The sequence below is a fragment of the Perca flavescens genome, chromosome 20 (genome assembly GCF_004354835.1).
Source record: "Perca flavescens isolate YP-PL-M2 chromosome 20, PFLA_1.0, whole genome shotgun sequence".
Classification (NCBI taxonomy): Eukaryota; Metazoa; Chordata; class Actinopteri; order Perciformes; family Percidae; genus Perca; species Perca flavescens.
Window position 1 is genome coordinate 26,374,844 of NC_041350.1, and position 19,764 is coordinate 26,394,607.

Below are 19,764 nucleotides of genomic sequence, written 5' to 3' on the forward strand. Positions count from 1 at the left end.
TGTGAAGTACCTGTATGTGCTGTTTTATGCGTGCAAAAATGTAGGTTTTTCACATATAGACCCATTAGCAATGTTTACAATAAATTCCGGGTAGAAAACTCCTGCGTCCAGCGCATACAATTTAAGCAAACAGGGACGAGGAACAACTGGATTTACAATCTCCTTCATCTAAAATGCACGTTCATATGTCAACACTATTTTTTTTTTCTGTTGCCCCACAGACTAAAGAAAATGGCAGCACCCAAACTGTCAGTCCGACCGACGGTGACATGTTGCTGCTGTTCGTAACGCTTTTATCAAAGAGCTAGCAAAGCAACACACAGTACAGAAAATAAGCACAGCCAGGGGTGATTCTAGGATCAGAGCTTTAGGGGGGGCTCAGCCCCTAATGAGAATGTGAAACAGATACAGTGCCTTGGAAAAGTTTTAACCCCCCACCACCTAGGAAACCAGTAATTTCACTCGATAACAATGAATATATGTATTTTCATTACAACAGAGAAATGTAGGAAAGGTTTTTTGCACACCTCTTTTGTCGGGCAGGTGCGTGTTAGGCCTATATGATCAAAAGTAGCAGATCAGAAGCTTAGAAAAAGTCCACACACACTGACCATTACGCAAACAATAATTGATTTAGAAAAATACAGCGTTTCGGTCTTAGACCTTCATCAGGTCATATATATATATATATTATAACAGAGGATAAATGCAAAATATTAAACATAAGAAAGTCACTTTATGGACTACCAGAGTCAAATGAAATGATAATGAGGTGTAAACAATAAATAAATAAATAAATAAAACTTTCCTTGACTGGGTTACAGGTGCATAGCATTGGCGATTAAACCTGTTTCTTTGACGTTCACTCTTACTTGAAGCACTAAAATGAAAAATAAAATTACAACATTAATTTGTTTTTATTATTAATGTATTTAGGGGGGCTGAGATGAAATTTAGGGGTGGGGGGTGAGCTAAAATCGCCACTGAGCACAGCAGGGACATCATTTTTGTGTCAGCGTGACGTCACAGTGATTCGACCTATTGGGGACCGTGTGAGGGCCGTGTGGAGGCAATCCCAGCCCTGTTTTCTTTTTTCAGTATTTCGAGTAAGGCCCCTTTTATCATAGTGTCATAGAGTTTAGTCCTGTTTAGTTGACCTCTTTTATAGGTCCAGAAATTTGGTTCCATATTTTGTAAATAGTTATTTCATTTTTGGTTGAATAAGAAAAAGAAGAAGAAAATAGTGCTATATGGGCAGCCTGTCATACTGTCTATGGTCAAACCGAAGTGCAGAGGCGAGCGGCTGTTGATCGAGCGTCAGTGAACGTAACACGTGAAGGCTCCTGTCACTTTAACAGGAAAGTTCAACGTCCAGGAGAAACTCTGCGAGGATCCAACATGGAGCTGAAGGAGCTGGCTGCGAACGCGTTAGCCCAGAATAAGAAAGCCGCTCTTCTGGTCGGCGGAGCAGGCCTCGCTCTTCTGGGATTCGGTCTCGGATATAAATACCTGCGAAAGCCAGAAAAAGTTGTCCGTGTAGGCGTAGTGTCGCAGCTCCTCATCCACCCTCTCAAATCTGGCAAAGCGGTGTCTGTGGCGCTGGCAGAATGCCAGAAAGCCGGATTGAAGTTTGGAGAACTGCAGGATCGGTGAATGTTGAATACAAATACACACACAAACATGAGTTACCAACACGGTCATTAACGCTATATTGAGCAGTGGTTGAAAGTGCATTCACTTAAATTACTGTACAATTCTGAGGTAGGCCTATACAATTGTTCTGAGAGGGAAGTATTGTACTTTTTACACGACGACTTTTATTGCCACTTGTTACTTGTTGGTAAAACTCGGGGGTTAAAGTGGGGTTTGTCAGGTGGAATTCACCCCAAAGGTCAGATCAGGGGTATTATCAGTAGGCCTATATGTCTCTTAAAGCATGAGGAGACTGACAAACTGACTGTTTTGCACAATTGTCTGACTGCCATTAAGGACTGGATGGCCAGCTCAGTGCAGATAAAGACAGGGGTCCTTATCGTAGTTTCAGATAACAGCTTTCAAGGTTGCTCAGTGCTTGGGGTCCTTTTCTCCAGCGGTACAGTCTAAACTCGATATGGAGAAAATCAAATATCCCGATATTTTTGACCAAATACCTCGATATCAATATTGTAGGGTTGACAATTGGTGCTTTCACAAAATATGCACACAATGAGATTTTTGATAAAGAATCATCAGTTCTGTTGATATAGTCAGTCCTTCCAGAAAAATGCTGAGTTTTTCGTGATTGCCTTGATTATGCTGCACGTTTTCTTAAATAATGTAATGGAATATGCGGGATTTATGCAATTTTATGCATGAAATTGCGGGAAAACTGCGGTTTGATGAAAAAGAGAAAAAAAAGTGATCCCCCCGCCCCCCTCAACACCCTGCTTTTCAATGATGTTCACGTAGCATAATTACGTCACTTCATAACATTCTCCCGGCAACAAGGGAAAATGGCTGCTCTTGTGTGAAGTAAACGCAACATTTTTCAACTTTGCTGCTAAAGTATATGTGACTTTTTTGCATAATAGCTAAGTGGGTAAAGGCAAAGAATGGAACAGCTAGAACAGTCTGTGTTCAGAAAATTAAATCACTTTACAACCTTGCAATGCAGCCTTTAAAACCAGGAAAAGATGACACTTATCAGGATATTAGGATTTCCAAAATTTAAGACGACATCTAGCCTCATATACAGTATCGATATATTGCCCAGCCGTAATCGTACCATATGTATTTTGATCAACATATCAAATAATTCTTGCAATTAAGAAACATTGCCTAAGCTGTTGTATCACAATCTGAGTGAGAGATGACCAGTCACGGTTTAGATCATCCTGGCTAGACTACTGCTATCCCCTTTCCCTCTGCCTCTGCAAGTTGTCCCTGGACCGTCTACAACCGGTCCAGACCAGAACGCTGCTGCAAGGCTGTAGAGCAGGTCCAGCAGCAGGACCGCTCCCATCGCTCCCATCTTATCCTCTTCACATTCCTATCAGGTTCAGGATCCATTTGAAGGTTCTTTTTGAAATAATAGCCGAGAGCCTCGCATGGCCAGCCACCTGTGTGGGCCTACATCTGAAACTGATTAACATCTCACAAGTTTGTTTGAAGGAAGGAATCATCACACCAAGATACAAAGTCATGGACCGCACGTTTAATGCTGATGCTCCTCTCCTTCAAGAAGACTTACGAACACAGATTCATCCAATACTAAATACTTTATTTACTGTGTAGTCCCTCATTACTTCACCATTATTGTTACAATTAGTTCCTGCAGGATTCTTAAAATGTGTAAAATCTCTTTTTTTTATTCAGACATAGGCTATACATTAACATTCCCATCCAGAAGACCTTATTGACCTACTGCTAATTTAAGGATGGAGTCTGGTGTCTGTACATAGCAAATTGCACAGATTGCTCATTTGCACTAACTGCTTATATTTATCAGATTGCTTATTTACACACACACACACACATACAGAGGCTTTCCGATTTATTAGATGTATCGCTTTACAATACGGTACACAAAGGATGGTACGCAATGTTTAAGTTATTATTAATGAACGAGTCGTTACTAGTTTTGGGCTGCACAGCAGCTGGTTCCGAGTTAATCAGCAACACAACGACTCGTGAAAAAAGTGCTCAGTACGCATCGATTCACATATTTATGAAGTAATCATAGCATCTCCCGAGCTGTTCTCTAGTAAATCATCAAAATGTACTGTAGACCTCCAATCAGGTATTGAAGAATTACTCATTAACCATTCATTAATTATTAACATATATCGGACTCATTGTTCTAGATTAAAGGTCTTCCACACCCACTCAGGGGTCTGCGGTAGTTGTGGCTGGTGAGACCTAAAAGAAGGTCTCTGAACTACACAACAGTTTATCAAATAATCCAAACTATCTGCACCTTAACCGGCTATTTTAAAATGCATTTTGTATTTGAACTCATCCATAATATTCCACTAATGTAGGCTAATATGGAACCCCCCAAAAAATATTTTTAATAGTTTTGATTTTGTTGCACAAGAAAGGAACTGTATGTGTTGATTGCAGACACTGGCTGGTGGTGACAGAGGACGGCCACATGGTGACGGGCCGACAGCAGCCTCGCCTGGTGTTGGTGTCTCTGACCTGCGAAGGCGGCCATGTTTGTCTCAACAGCCCCAACATGGAGGAGCTGCGATTCCCCATCATGCAGCCCGACAACCCCATCATGGACTGCAGGTTTCACGTCAGGGCTTTATTTTGGCCCCACAGTCTTCTCTGACTAAATCTACAACTGTTTATTGTACTCGTTTGATGATTTTGTGTTTCTTTGACAGTCGTCGGTGTAGAGAGACGGGAAACATCTGTCTGTTTGATTAAAGGTTTAATCAAACGGGTCAAGAAGTTTTGAAAATATTCTAATGACCTGAAGCTTAAAAATATAGATAGATAGATAGATAGATAGATAGATAGATAGATAGATAGATAGATAGATCTTTATTGTCATTGTATGTGATACAACGAAATTCTGTTGGAGCCATCCTTTCCAAATAGCAGCATAGAGTAAAAAAGGTAAAAAATATATATATATATATATATATATACATACACATAGACCAGCACATTCTCACCTGAGCACATCTTGCATATACACATTAATCTCGCACATACACATTCATTCCATGTTCTCAATAAATAGCTAGAAGTCTATTAAAAATTAAGTAAACACAGCAGTTATTGCACAGTCCGATTGCACTGAGGGGTTAAGGGATCTGTGTATGTTTTTATGTTAGTATGTGTATACAAATATATATATATTTTTTTTTAAAGATACGGACAGTTTAAGTCTGCTAACTAAGAAATTCCATTATTCATAATTCTGTAGATTATTTTCGTTGTAAATTTTCGAAATGTTTTGTATAAAGGGCACAAAACAGCTGCCTGTTCTAACAGTTCCACAGTGACATCTTCGACATCTGTCCAACCCTAAAATATTTAGTTTACAATCATATCGAACTCCGAAAAGCAGTGGCTCTTCTGCATCTTCGCTTGAAAAAGAACTCAAACTGTATCTGTATAACTACGCTCATTTTGTCATCTGTGTATTGCTCCCAAAAAGAAGGCCATAATAGATACTGTAGATGTTGTTGGTAACGCTTGTTACAAATCATGAATATTTTTTTAAGTTTAGAACAGGTTTACATTGTTTATTTGTCTTTTGCATTATTTACTTGTACCCACTGTGGTTTTTTAAACTGGTGTATAACTGCTTCTTGTTGTTCTTTGTGCTGCAGAGTGTTTAAAGCTGACATCCAGGGACGGGACTGCGGTGACGAAGCGTCTCGCTGGCTCACTCGTTTTCTGGGTGAAGAGAAAACCTTTCGCTTGGTGCACTTTGAACCCCAGATGAAGGCGAGGAGGCCGGCGGAGGAGTATCCTCTTTTCCCACAATGTGAGGTAAACAGGACTCGGTGCTGGAGTCTGTGTTGCTTTTTATTCCCACACTTTGAGGCGTTAACTGAATGCCCCTATTTAAAGATAAATATTTTTCACCTTGATGTCAGCTTTACCATAAAGTGTCTCTTTATTCATAGTCTCGCATTGCCAGACCCTCCTCCACAGCGCTGCAGAGGAGGGTCTGGCTAGTCTAGTCTATGGGTGGAACTCGCGGGCGGGGCCGGCAGGAGAAACACTACAGCGCATATTTAGTGGGCCGCGTATCACGGAAGTAAACCCGGATGCTTAAAAACTTTTTTGGCGTACGCGCCAGGCGAGCAACTCCATTGAACTGAATATGCAGTTACTCTGTATCCATGACGTTTCACTTCCGGGATTGGTCCGTTGCTGCTGGAAATTCCGCCGGATGTCACTCTTTTCGGCCGGAAGACCATCACCTTCCCCTTCCTTTGTGTTGGCGTTCTAAACTCCGGTGGATTTGTGAGGACTATGGTTAACTGCTCCTCAGATCTCTGCAGGGTAAATCCAGACAGCTAGCTAGACTATCTGTCCAATCTGAGTTTTCTGTTGCACGACTAAAACAACTTTTGAACGTACACATGTTCCACCAAAACAAGTTCCTTCCCGAGGCTTTTTAGCAGAGGCACCGTGGCTCCGTCCGGCGCTTAGCCCCGCCCAAGATGATTGCGGTTGGTTTTAAAGAAATGCCAATCAACCAGAGCACATTTTTCTCCCACCCCGGAACGCTGTGCAGACTTGCCAGACCCTCCTCCGCAGCGCTGTGGAGGAAGGTCTGGCAATGCAAGACTAGTATGCAGTTAATATCATACATCCATGGTGTTTAACCTTCTATCCAGCAGGTGGCCTACCCAGATTTCGGACCCGTGATGCTGCTGTCCGAGTCCTCGGTCAAGGATCTCAGCAGCAAGTTAGAGAAGGAGGTCACAGTGGAGCGTTTCCGCCCAAGCATTGTCATCAGTGACTGTGAAGCATTCGATGAGGTGTGTTGTTCACATCTGCAAGTATTGCTCTCGTTTCCTTTCCCTGCTAGTTCCCCGGTGTTTAACTACAAAATCAGAAATCTCGGTTACATAAACAAAGAAAAGGCAGTCATGTAAAGATTCGATCCGAAGATAACCGATTCTATGTGTCTCTACACTACAGCCCATGAGGTTTTGTTTTCCCTCCTGTGAGGAAAAAAAAAATTATCATTTGGTCCTGTGCTTCTGACTAATCCCTCGCCCTTTTCAGTGTGAGCAGCGTGTGCTAATTTTATCTCCAACTCAAAAACCCAACTGCTCGTTTTTTTTTTTTTTTTTTTTAGGATTCGTGGGAAGAGATCCAGATTGGCAGCGTGAGACTGCAGCGTATAATGTCATGTGGACGGTAACACACTTGATGCTTCACACAGATTTTAACCAGGGACAGAATCCCTTTTATTTATCATCAACAACAACAAATTAGGCATTATCTTATTAAATATGTGCTAATTTGTGTTCATTTCCACAACAGAAATGTAAACATTGGATAAAGATTATTTTTTGGGGGCTTTTCCCTTTATTAAGTAGTGACAGTGGATAGACATGAAAGGGGGAGAGAGATGGGGGATGACACTCAGCAAAGGGCAGCAGGTCGGACTCGAACCCTGCGCCGCTGCAGGACTCAGCCAACATGGGGCGCACGCTCTTACTGGGTGAGCTACTGTAGAGGCCGCCCCGAGACATAGGTTTTTAAAGAGGGAATTTCTTTTAATATGTCTTTTAATCACTCCATAAATCCGAAAATACTGTCAACAGCTATTATCAATTTTCTTCATGTTTCTTCATGTTTTTAGGAATAACATATTGTTTAAATCTGGCTTTGATTGATATCTGAACAAACGGCCTTTAAAGTGCTCATATTATGCTCATTTTCAGGTTCATAACTGTATTTAGAGGTTATATCAGAATAGGTTTACATGGTTTAATTTTCAAAAAACACCATATTTTTGTTGTACTGCACATTGCTGCAGCTCCTCTTTTCACCCTGTGTGTTGAGCTCTCTGTTTTAGCTACAGAGTGAGACATCACACTTCTGTTCCATCTTTGTTGGAAGTCGCACATGCGCAGTAGCTAAGTAAGGACTACTAGCCACTCAGAAGCAGAGTATGAGGGCGTGCCCTGACAGTACCCAGGTGAGGACTACTAGCCACTCAGAAGCAGAGTATGAGGGCGTGCCCTGACAGTACCTAGGTAAGGACTACTAGCCACTCAGAAGCAGAGTATGAGGGTGTGCCCTGACAGTACCTAGGTAAGGACTACTAGCCACTCAGAAGCAGAGTATGAGGGCGTGCCCTGACAGTACCTAGGTAAGGACTACTAGCCACTCAGAAGCAGAGTATGAGGGCGTGCCCTGACAGTACCCAGGTGAGGACTACTAGCCACTCAGAAGCAGAGTATGAGGGTGTGCCCTGACAGTAGCTAGGTAAGGACTACTAGCCACTCAGAAGCAGAGTATGAGGGTGTGCCCTGACAGTAGCTAGGTAAGGACTAGCCACTCAGAAGCCAGTATGAAGCAGAATATGACAGGGTAAGGACTACTAGCCAGTCAGAAGCAGAATATGAGGGCGTGCCATTAGCAGCTAACGAGCATTATAACGTGTGTTACAAAGTGACCACGTTTGTCTCTGAAGTAAAGGCTGGACTACAATAGAGCTGTTTGGAGCAGTTGGTGAACAGTTTTTTCTGTTGGAGATGGTAAGTCCCTTTGGGGGGGGCTTTGGTCTTTTTCACTTTGTAAACTTATAATGTACACAATAAAGGAAAGGGAAAAAGCCAAAAAGCATAATATGAGCACTTTAAAGATAATGCATTATAAAACTACATACATTTTGAAAACACTTAAGGTGAATAGGGTAAATCATTATGAACTTATATATATATATATATATATATATATATATATATATATATATATATATATATATAAACTTCCCCAGTTGATTATTTACATTGAGAATTAAGTTTTTGTATTACGGGGTTTCCGAAATGTCATGTTTAAATATGCAAATGAGGCATTATCTAATGCCAACTTATGGTTTAATAGACAAAGTGTCCAAAATAAACACTTTAATGTGCATTTTGGATGTTTTCCATCCACTAGTCTAAGCCACCAGTGATTGTCAAATGAATTGTCTATTTGATGTTAAAATGCTCGAGTGTGTCTTTCTACCTGTAGAGATTTAGGATGGATGGAAACTAACCTGTAACCTTTGTTGTCTCCAGATGTGTTTTCACCACCGTTGACCCTGAAACGGGTGTAATCACCAGAAAAGAGCCTCTGGACACACTGAAAAGGTAAAGTTTTAACCCGAACTTTAACTATATTATTATATTTAAGGAAGGTTGAATTTTTTACATTTTGGTGGTAATAAGTGTAATAAGCATTAGCAGCATCCCACTTCAGTCTAAAAAAAAAGGCGCTGCGACCGTTGACTTCAAGGCACCTGACCCTAACCCTAACCATTGCCTAATCCTAGTGCCTTCCAGGCAGCGCTGCCTGGAAGACGACATTGGGGGCTTAAAACCCCAAACACCATTCAAGGATCTCATTGGGCTTTTTTAATGTCTGGTGAATCTGGCAACCCTGCATCACATTTGTTTTTACAGATAAATACAGGGCTTGACATTAACTTTTTGAGGCACTTGTCCTTTGGATAAGTACATTTACGTTTCACTTGTCCATGAACAAAAGTCACTTGTCCGGGTAAAGATTAATCATTTTATAATTTTTTTTATGTTTTGCTAATGCAGAATTTTAAGAAACCATTGAAAGCATCCAAACACTATCAACATTAATACAATTCAGTTTAAACAGTAGAAACAAATGTGTCCCAAGAATAGATTTCCCCTTCAACAAGAAAAAAGGATCTCCAGACTCATAATACAAAGTTATACTTTGCACGCCGGTGTGCAGAAGTTAATATATTGAGATTCTAAGTGAATATTTTAAAGTTTCTCATTACTTTCAGATTCCTAGTCAATATTCTAACTTACTATGTCAATTGAGATATTTTGAGATATTGAGTGAATATATTGAGATTGTAAGTCAATATTTTGAATGTTCTCATTGCTTTGAGATTCTTAGTTAATATTCTGAGTTACTAAGTCAATATATTGAGATACTGAACCAATATGTTGAGTTACTAAGTCAATATATTACGATACTAAACCAATATATTGAGATTAAGTCAATATTTTATAGTTCTCATTACTTTGATATTCTTTGTTTATATTCTGAGATACTGAGTCAATATATTGAGATACTAATTCAATATTTTGACCAGAGGTAGTGGTGACTTGAACTTATACTATATCTAAAATAATTTTGTAGACATAACAATGGATTTTGCCACTAAATGTTGGTGTCAACGTGTTTTTTTTTTTTTTCTTTCTACAATTTCACTTACCAAGGGATCCTTTAAAAAGGTGTAGCTACTTTACAGTTGATTATTACCTGATATTTAATCCGCTACAAACGAGTAGCGGAGCAGCTAGTAACGTTACGAGGCAGAGAGCCAGCCGTCAAGAGTCAAATTAACTTCATGCTTCATCCGCACAAAGCACACTTCTATCGCCACGAGTGACAGCTTTATTCTGCTCGTTTTCTGTGAACGATGTGGGAACGGGGTAATGTTAAAGCGTAGTTAGCATGCTAACGTTAGCTAACTAACACCGGCTGCCTGGCTTGCTGGTTCCGCGGTGCTTTCATGCTGTATCGCTTACAGAGAAGGAGCTGAACAGTGGGCTGGGTCTAACGTCAGCGGTGCGCTCTCCCGCTGATGCTGGGTCTAACGTTAGTTAATGTATTTGTTTCAAATCGGTAAAATCTGTAACATAAACGGAATGAGTGGCACATAATAACGTTTATAATGCTTCATCCACACAAAGCACATTGCTATCGCCACGAGTGACTTCTGTTTTCTGTGAACGATGTGGCGAGGAGGTAACGTTAAGGTGGAGTTAGCAAGCTAACACCGGCTAGCTCGCCGTGCTTTCATGCTGCTTCGCTTTCGGAGAATGCGCTGAACAGCGGGCTGGGTCTAATGTTAGCGGCCCGCCGACCCGCTGCCCGGGATTGTGGGGTAAAATATGTATTTGTTTCAATTCTGTAACATTGACGAAATGAGTGGCATTTTGATTTGTTTGAATTTTTACTTAAGTAAATTTCTCTTCCACTTGTCCTACAAAAAATCCACTTGTCCCGGACAAGCCTTAATGTCGAGCCCTGGATTAATATGTAAATAGGCTTAGATTTCAGGGGGGATGCAGGGGATATGTCCCCCCCCAATATTTAGAAGAGGTAGATTTGTCCTTTAAAAAAAGTTGACAAGCCACTCCCCAAAAGAGGTAACCGTTCAGGGGGCTAAGAACATGTATATATCCTTCTTACCTGTAAATATGTTTCCCAACGATTTCAGAAACCACTATAGTGGACCGTACCATCCAAACCGTGCAGCGCACGTCTCTTTTCTCTTTTTCTCTTTCTCGGTGAAATGAAGCTGCCTTCAAGTGCTGTCAGAAATGTCCAAATCTATAACAGTCTGACAGAAGAACACAACAGGGGCGTAGAAAAAATCCATGAAATAAAGATGTGATTTTGTAGCTTCATTGAGTTTTGTATTATTTTTTATGTAAACTGGTAATTGTACTTTTGGGATGCAGTTTTCACTTTTTTTCCCCAGTCAATTTGAATGTGCTTTCTATCATCTCAATGAGAGTTTGGTTAGTCAAATTGACTCAAGCGGACACTTTCCCTTAAGGAAATGTCTTTTTAAGAACTGAAAAATATTCACGTGAATCTTAGTGGCATTGTTTTCTGTCCGATTTCACACCTAAATGCCCTTCTGACTCTGACCATGATTCTTGGGCAGCTATCGTCTGTGCAAGCCGTCCGAGAAGCACATCTACAAAGCGTCTCCGTTGTTTGGACAGCTGCACACGGTGAAGAAGACAGGCATCCTGCAGGTCGGCGACGTGGTGTACAAGATCAGCCGCTGATGGAGGGAGTCAGAGAGGGGAAATCATGCCAACAAACGGTTGCCACTATCACTGTATAATCACTGTGCTAGTCCACACTAAAGAATACAATAACACAGTTAGTAGTGTAGATACACAATAAAGGAATAAAAGACTTCAATTGCACACACAAAATATCAATTTTTTTTTTAATGGGGGCTGTGATTCACTGTGGTCCACTGAGATAACATGCATTTTTAAATAGAATTTTTTTTATAGGGGATTTTATTAATTATGTATGTATGTATGTATGTCAGTTGTTGTGTAACATCATCATTTCATTGGTACCTGAAAGTACAAGCCGCTGTTAAAGAGATAAATTAAACTGCCAAAAGTCATTTTAATATAAAACTTTACATGTGCAGTTATTCCTGGAATAAAGGGCTGAACACCTCCGCTGGGCAACAACAACGTCTGGTATTAAAAAGCAGCAGAGCATTTAAGATGTTAACTCTCTGACTACTAATAATTACATGAGTAAACTGTCCTCCCCTTTAATGGTGTTAACATTTTCACATCTTCATATTCTAAAGGGCAAAACTAATTTAAGATCTACAAGTAGCACAAAATAACAACGGATTATACTTTTTTAAAAACATTAATAGATAAGGCCCAGGCTGACAAAGTGACTATTACGTAATAACATTAACTTTGGAAATGAACATTGGTATACATACTGCTGTCAACAAGAACCAAATAATTACTTACTTGGCTTGTATTTGAAATTCAGATCCACGCTCGGCAATTCGTATGCCATTATTAACGTGTTATCAAGACGCATACTCGCTTTTTAGCGTGTCTATCAACGTCGTTTGGCCTCCGTTGACTTACGTTGCCTTGCGATTGCGTGTGAATTGACGCCATAGCGAGTAGTATGAAAGGGCGAAAATCCACTTAGGGAGCTTGGTCGGGGTAGAGGATGGGTCAAACACAGGACTTTCACCCAGGGGACCAGGGACCGCACCCCGCGTGGCTTTAGAAAGTGGTGTGTATGTTTACGCTGTGACGTTGCAGACTGCCGTCCCGCTGTATACAGCATAGACATACACGCGGATAGCTCAAAATGCGTACAGATAACACGCCACTTGGCGAAAGTGGCGTGTATGTTTACGGGGAGTCATGGTATCACGGTGCAGACAGACTTAAATCCTAAATACTAAAGAAGTGACCCTGTTCTGTGTCACTTGTCAGGCTAAATGTTTCCAAGCCTCCCTAGTGTCATGTATTTCCAAAGTGTTACCAGCAGAGGCTCAGTGACCTGTGACCTTTTTATTAATGGACAATATGTGCATCGCTGTCAGTATTTTACATCAGTTTTGGTCTCTTTAACCCAAATGTTCTTAGGAGTCCCATGAGTGTAAACTGTTTTAGCATTAGAGGTCCCAGTGAGACCCAGTTTTAGTACACGACATGACCAGTAGGGAGCAACGTGGCTTTACTAAACCAGCACACGAGCCTGTAGAGGGGAGGAAGATATTTCTGGATATATTTTATATAAACAAATCTCTTTGCTATTTATGTGAAAGATTTCCGTTCATATTGTAGCAGTGACAATGGTTTGAGTTGATTACAAGAAGATCAGCATCAAGAAGGCGTCATCGACAGACAGGAACTGTATTGTCAAAAGTGCGTTAGTGCGGCGGTCAACAGAAAGTGTTGGCTCCCAGGCTCACCCCCCCTCTCTGTCAAAGCCCCAAAAACCCAGGTGAACAGGGGAAGCAAACAAATACGTTATCACTTCCGCTCAAACCTGCGATGAAAACGCCCACCACCTACAATATAAGTGCACGATATAAAAATCAATAAATGTAAATGAGACCATAAACGACACAAAATATGTAGCTCCTACATTCATGTATGTTTTTAATTAGGACATTTTTCAATTATATAGTTTTGTTTTTCAAATCATTCTAATACATTTCATTAATATTTACTTTAGATTACAAAATGTGGAGCATTCATTTTAAATGGACCATAATCCTTTATATACAGTAGTTACTGTTTTTTTTACTCTTCAATCCAAATAGACCCAAACAGACTTATTTTTTTTGTTTAGCTAGAGATCATCATTTCTACACTGAGACTAAGTTGTGGAATGGTGCCACATTTCTCACAAAGCTGACAGAGGTCTTCTCTTGTGTCCATGTTAAAGCAAGAGCACTCTGGTGTCATCTCAAACTGGACCTGTTTTCATCTGAGAGAGTGAAGCCATAGATAGATAATAGAAGAATATAACTAGCTGTAGTCGCACTAAATGCTTGCTCTTGGGGGAATTACTGGAATTGTTGGGTCTTTGTAAATTATAGAGTGTGGTCTAGACCTACTCTATCTGTAAAGGGTCCTGAGATAACTCTTGTTATTATTTGATACTATAAATAAAATTGAATTGAATTAAGTATTAAGCTTATTTAGGTTTCGCTTCTAATGCTGCCAATGGTCATGATAGAATATGTTTTTAAGTAAAAGTACAGTAAGACACAGTCTAGCAGGTGTATGTTTACCGTGTTCATCATCTATACATAGTGTGTTAGCATGCCAGCCTAAACACAAAGTACAGCTGAGACTGACGGGAATGCCATACGCTTTGCAGGTATTTGGTCATAAATCAGAATAAGAAGAATTGGACAAATTGGAACTGATGGCCACTAAATCAAAAGTCAGTGTCAGCTAAAGTTATTAGGATTCATCACCTGGGCACCATGAATGTCTGTACAAAATGTTGTACCTGTCCATACAGTAGATGTTGAGATATGTTACTGGATACGTGATAACTTTGCCTGCCGGTGGCACTCGACAAAAAGTCAGGGGATCACCAAAGTAAGTCGGATTCATCCTCTGGCCACCATGAATAAGTGCACAACATTTCATAGCAATCCCTCCAATAATTGTTTTTAATATTTTACACACATCCCTGCTAGCGTGGCTTATCAAAAAAATAAGTTTTTACAACAGAAAAAGAGAGAGAGCAACAACGTTATTTGCTCTGAAGGTTTCCTGTTACCATCATCATTCAGTATATAGTACACGGAACATACTGCATTCCATGTGCTGAACAGTACACGCTAATAGTATTGGTGGAATCTAACGAAGTATATTTACTCAAGTACTCTACTTAAGTACAAATTTGAGGTACTTGTACTTTACTTGAGTTCATGAAAAGTTGAAAGTTTCACACCACTTTCTACTTCTTCGCTACATCTCAGAGAAATATTGTATTTTTACTCCACTACATTCATCTGTTACAGCTTTAGTTACTTTACAAATGAAGAGGTTTGCACACAAAACACATGTAGTTTATAAAATATGATGTTTTATTATAAATTAAAGTACCCAACAATATATAGACCTACAAGTCTAGCTGAAATGATTAGACCATTAAACACTTAGTTGATTGACAGAACTGTTTGCAGTTTCCAGTTTCTACAATGGGAGGATTTTTCTGCATTGAGTACTTTGACTTTTAATACTTTAAGTAAAGTTTCCTGATTATAGTTACATACTTGAGTGTTTTTGCAGTGTGGTATTAGCACTTTTACTTAAGTATAGGATCTGAATACTTCTTCCATCGCTGACTGATAGTATTGTAGAATGTAGTAATGTCATTTCATACATCGGGTGAGTCTCCAACCCATCTCGCCACATGTCCCTGTGCTTCAGGAGAAAACCCAGTCAGCATACAAACTCCACATGAATTTGAACATTCATTTTTGTATTTTTTGCAACTACTCTGCCACTGTGATGCAGTGTTGAGACATGTTTCATTCAGCAGTTCAATTTGCTCAAAGGCACTACAAAATGTTGGTACCTTTGTCATGGACACAGGCAGCCGGATGCTCTGGTTGGTTGCAGTATGCTCGAAATGTACCTAACATGCAAATTCAGTCACTATTGGGCAGCTTGTTACTTGTTAACTTTACTGCAAGGAGATCAACAAAAATGACAAAACATGATACGTTACGATACGATATATTTCTAAATAAAACCAAAGCCATGCTTTTATTTGTGCACTTCTTGAGCTGCACCTGATATTCTTATTGCAGCATTTGCATTATTTGCATTATTGCAGTTATTGGAATTTCAGCCCTGGCTGACAATAAGGTTGTAACCTTATTGTCAGCCAGGGCTGAAATTCCTTTTGCATCCCTGGGTAGCTCGTATATAAAAAAAGAGGACATAGACGTATACAGACATACATAAGATGAATAACACCAAAAGACATACATAAAACATTACCACAAATGTCATAAACACACAAGTAAGGAAACAAAGCATACATGTATAACAGAAAATGACTTGGAGACTTGTACCCCTGGATAAATATTGCACTGGATTTAATATAGCTGGTTTAACAATAGGATAGATTGATGTAAGAAAGAGTTTTAAAGTCTGTTGCGATTGAAAGAATGAACTCTAAAACCTGTGTGTTTGAAGGCAGAAGCTAATATTCTCTGTGCAAAAACATGTGAGGAGTCATTTGAAATATTCGTGGCCAGTGTGAGCATGCTGTTATTGTGAGCTTCCTGCAGACCTGCAAACATCCTTCTTAAATAAGGGGAGAAACCTATCATGTCGCATGTCATCTCACGTGACAGCGAAGTGCCCTATTAGTCAAAAAGTGCCACTTCAAAGTGTCGGCCCCTCCAGCTAAACAGCCGCAGGTAAAGACAAACGGCTACTAGGAGCCACTGTGTAACAAATGTGTTTAACATGAATCCAAAGGTCCAGGAAGCCGAGCTGTGTCTTTTTAAATTGGTGATGTTTTTGCACTAATGAGTAGTTGTGTAGGTCTGTAATTTGTAGGGGTCCTGGGTTTAAAGAACTTCAACATACACTACACCACATGCGTCAAACTCAAGGCCCGCGGTCCAAATTCGGCCCCTCTCAAATTTTGATCCAGCCCCTTTTTCTGACGTTTTTATTTTGCGCTTTTTCAACGTTTTTGCCACTTTTTCGAAAGTATTTTTTGTTCTTTTTTCCAAGGTTTTTTTTGGCGCTTTTAGACGTTTTTCTTTTCAATGTTTTTTGGCGACTTTTTCCATGATGGCTAAGGAACTTTTTTCCCAAATTTTTCTAAGGACTTTATATCGACAAAACTGTAAGTGAGAACACTTTAAAATGCATACAATAAGACTGTCAAAGATATTTGACTTTTCTCTTAAATTAAAGCATCCCAATATACATCTGGCCCTTGATATGATTCTATTTTTTCCATTGTGGCCCTCAGTGAAGTTGAATTTGACACCCTCACTACACCATATAGAGGACACATGGTAGACTAACATTAAATCCCTGTGTGTGAGTGCAACCCTGTATATTTTCAGAACTACAAATCTGCACCCACCATCACTTTAAATAACTCTTATGCTTCTGTTTCTAATCAGTATAATTCATGTTTCGTGGTTTGGGACATTTAAGTGGTGAGTTGCTAGATGTAAAGGGTCATGTGGGGTCCTGTAAAAAATGGCAGGGCATCTAAAGTTGTCTTAAGGACTATAAATAAACAAATGAAATACTTTTATTTGATGCTGCTTTGGTTTTAAGGAAGGGCTAGACTTAAATCTTCCAAATGACTAACACGATACACACAGAGTGGAACAATCTGTCTGTGAGGGAGCGATGATGATAAAAAACAACACCAGGGGCTGGGCGGGGGGTGGGGGGGGTGGATGGCTTCTGGGGCTCCATCTCCGAATGGTTTCTCAAAAGCCTTGAATCTTTTAGGGTTTTAAAATAACTTTAACTTTGTGTCATTTCCCCTCAGTCTCTCTGACTGGACCAGCATACCAATGGAGAAAAAGTCCTATTACTGAGTATATATCGCCGTTCTTTCTGTTAATTCTACTTCAGCATAGTGTAACAAAAAATCATGTTTTTCCTAAATGATGTACAGATTTTTAGGCATTCTTTAATCAAATATCTTTGAAAAATAGTGCATATAGCTGCTGTAAATGTAAAAAAAATATTTTACAATGTCTGGCTCCGCCAACGCGTTGTCTATGTTTGTGACGGCTCTAGGGTTTATAGTTTGTGTTCCCGTGTCATGGTATATGTGGTCAATGTCACCTTGTGTCATGTCATGTCATGTCATGTTGTGTTAAGTTCAAATCAAGTTTATTCATAGTGTCACATCCTAACAGAAGTTATCTCAGGACACTTTACAGATAGAGCAGGTCTAGGCCAGACTAGATCATTTAAAGCAGGGGTCTTCAACGTTTTTTTTAAGCCAAGGACCCTTCACTGAAAGCGAGACAGAGCAGGGACCCCCTACTACATATACTGTATAAAATTAAGTTGCATCTTAAACTGGTCCTACAATAACATGTAGGGCGGCCTAAAACCTTTTTGCATGGAATACTAAGCTATGAAAATAGCCTAATAATTGTTGGCATGATTTTATAAATCCTGTTTTAATGTTAAAACATACATGTAGCACAGTGGATTCATTGATTAATGAATATATAGATTTATATTTGCTAATAATATGTTGGATTCATGTTAATTTTACGTTCAAAAATGAACAATGATTTGGAGGCCCCCCTGAATTGACTCTGAGGACCCCCTATGGGTCCCGGACCCCTCTGTTGAAGAGCCCTGGTTTAAAGAAACCCAACAATTCCCACAGGAGCAAGGTTTTGGAGCGACAGCGGCGAGGAAAAAGTTCCTTTTAAAAAGCAGAAACCTCAGGCAGACCCAGGCTCTTGTACTGTATGCCATGTATGATATAGTATGTTCTAGTTACAGTCGTATGTTATAGTACATGTCAGGCCATGTATGATATAGTATGTTCTAGTTACAGTCGTATGTTAAAGTACATGTCATGCCATGTATGATATAGTATGTTCTAGTTACAGTCGTATGTTATAGTACATGTCAGGCCATGTATGATATGGTATGTTGTAGTTACAGTTGTATGTTATAGTACATGTTATGTCATGTATGATATGGTATGTTCTAGTTACAGTTGTATGTTATAGTACATGTTATGTCATGTATGATATGGTTTGTTATAGTTACAGTTGTATGTTATAGTACATGTCATGTCATGTATGATATGGTTTGTTATAGTTACAGTTGTATGTTATAGTACATGTCATGTCATGTATGAAATGGTTTGTTATAGTTACAGTTGTATGTTATAGTACATGTTATGTCATGTATGATATGGTTTGTTATAGTTACAGTTGTATGTTATAGTACATGTCATGTCATGTATGATATGGTTTGTTATAGTTACAGTTGTATGTTATAGTACATGTCATGTCATGTATGATATGGTTTGTTATAGTTACAGTTGTATGTTATAGTACATGTCATGTCATGTATGATATACAGTAGTATGTCATAGTTTATGTCATGTATATTATGGTATGTCATGTTACACTAGTTACACTAGATGGTATGACTTCAGTTATTTGAAATCTTTCAAACGTTTATCAAATACTTTATCATGACTTGTCATGGTTGACACATGCTATTGTATGCTAACTGTGTATCATGTCTCTCAAACAAAGAGCTACTGTATGTTTGTGTCATGTCACGCTATGCTATGATATTTCTAGCATCTTATGGTTTGCCTGTTGGGTGGTCTATCTCCACAGCCCTGTGTCGGATCATTTTTCTTTCACCAGAATCGAAGACATCAGAGTTACAAAATGTAATTTCAGCCTCATTCAAGTCTTTATGAAATACATAATGTAGATCTCAAGATTGACAGCAGGGGGGTGTTCATTGTGTCAACTGTATGTTCTGTGTTTTGTTATGAATCAAAATAAAAACTGTTAATCATTAAAAAAAAAAAGCCACAGAGAAAACGTATGTGACCTCAGTGTGCATGACTGCACGTTGCAGTCAGGAGGTCTTTACATTTCCAGCAGTCATTATGCGAGCCACGCCACGGTCCCAGTGGTTTCAGCCATGATCAGTGCTGGGGAGTTTAATTACAGACACACACACACACAGACACTTTCTCTTGTTTATTTTTAACACTTGCACGGGTTGTAAAATTAGAGCATTTTAACAACACTGGGCTATGGTTACAAGTTAAAAGTTTTTTGTTGCTGTTTTTTTTTTCAGTTTTCTGCTTATTTTTTACTTCGAACTAATTTGATGTGGTTTACATACAGACGTTGATTTTACGACAGTCAAAAATAAAATATAAAGGAAACAGTGTCATCACATGCATAATTGCATGCAAATGTTGTGCTTTTTACTTTAAAGG

At 39.4% G+C, this 19,764-nt stretch overlaps 1 protein-coding gene across 2 annotated transcripts; it reads left to right on the plus strand.

The window, feature by feature from the left end:
* Nucleotides 1-1,125: 1,125 nt before the first annotated feature.
* Nucleotides 1,126-11,882, plus strand: marc1 (mitochondrial amidoxime reducing component 1). Of its 2 annotated transcripts, none has more exons than XM_028566802.1 (7): nucleotides 1,126-1,649; nucleotides 4,102-4,272; nucleotides 5,328-5,490; nucleotides 6,351-6,491; nucleotides 6,815-6,876; nucleotides 8,754-8,825; nucleotides 11,402-11,882. In XM_028566802.1, exons 1-7 carry the CDS (start codon nucleotides 1,399-1,401, stop codon nucleotides 11,526-11,528), a joined length of 987 nt encoding a protein of 328 aa, XP_028422603.1. In that variant the 5' UTR covers nucleotides 1,126-1,398; the 3' UTR covers nucleotides 11,529-11,882. The 2 variants fall into 2 exon arrangements, with proteins under 2 accessions (XP_028422603.1, XP_028422602.1); XM_028566801.1 differs by having other exon boundaries at nucleotides 1,127-1,649; nucleotides 6,348-6,491.
* The last annotated feature ends 7,882 nt before the right edge of the window (nucleotides 11,883-19,764 follow it).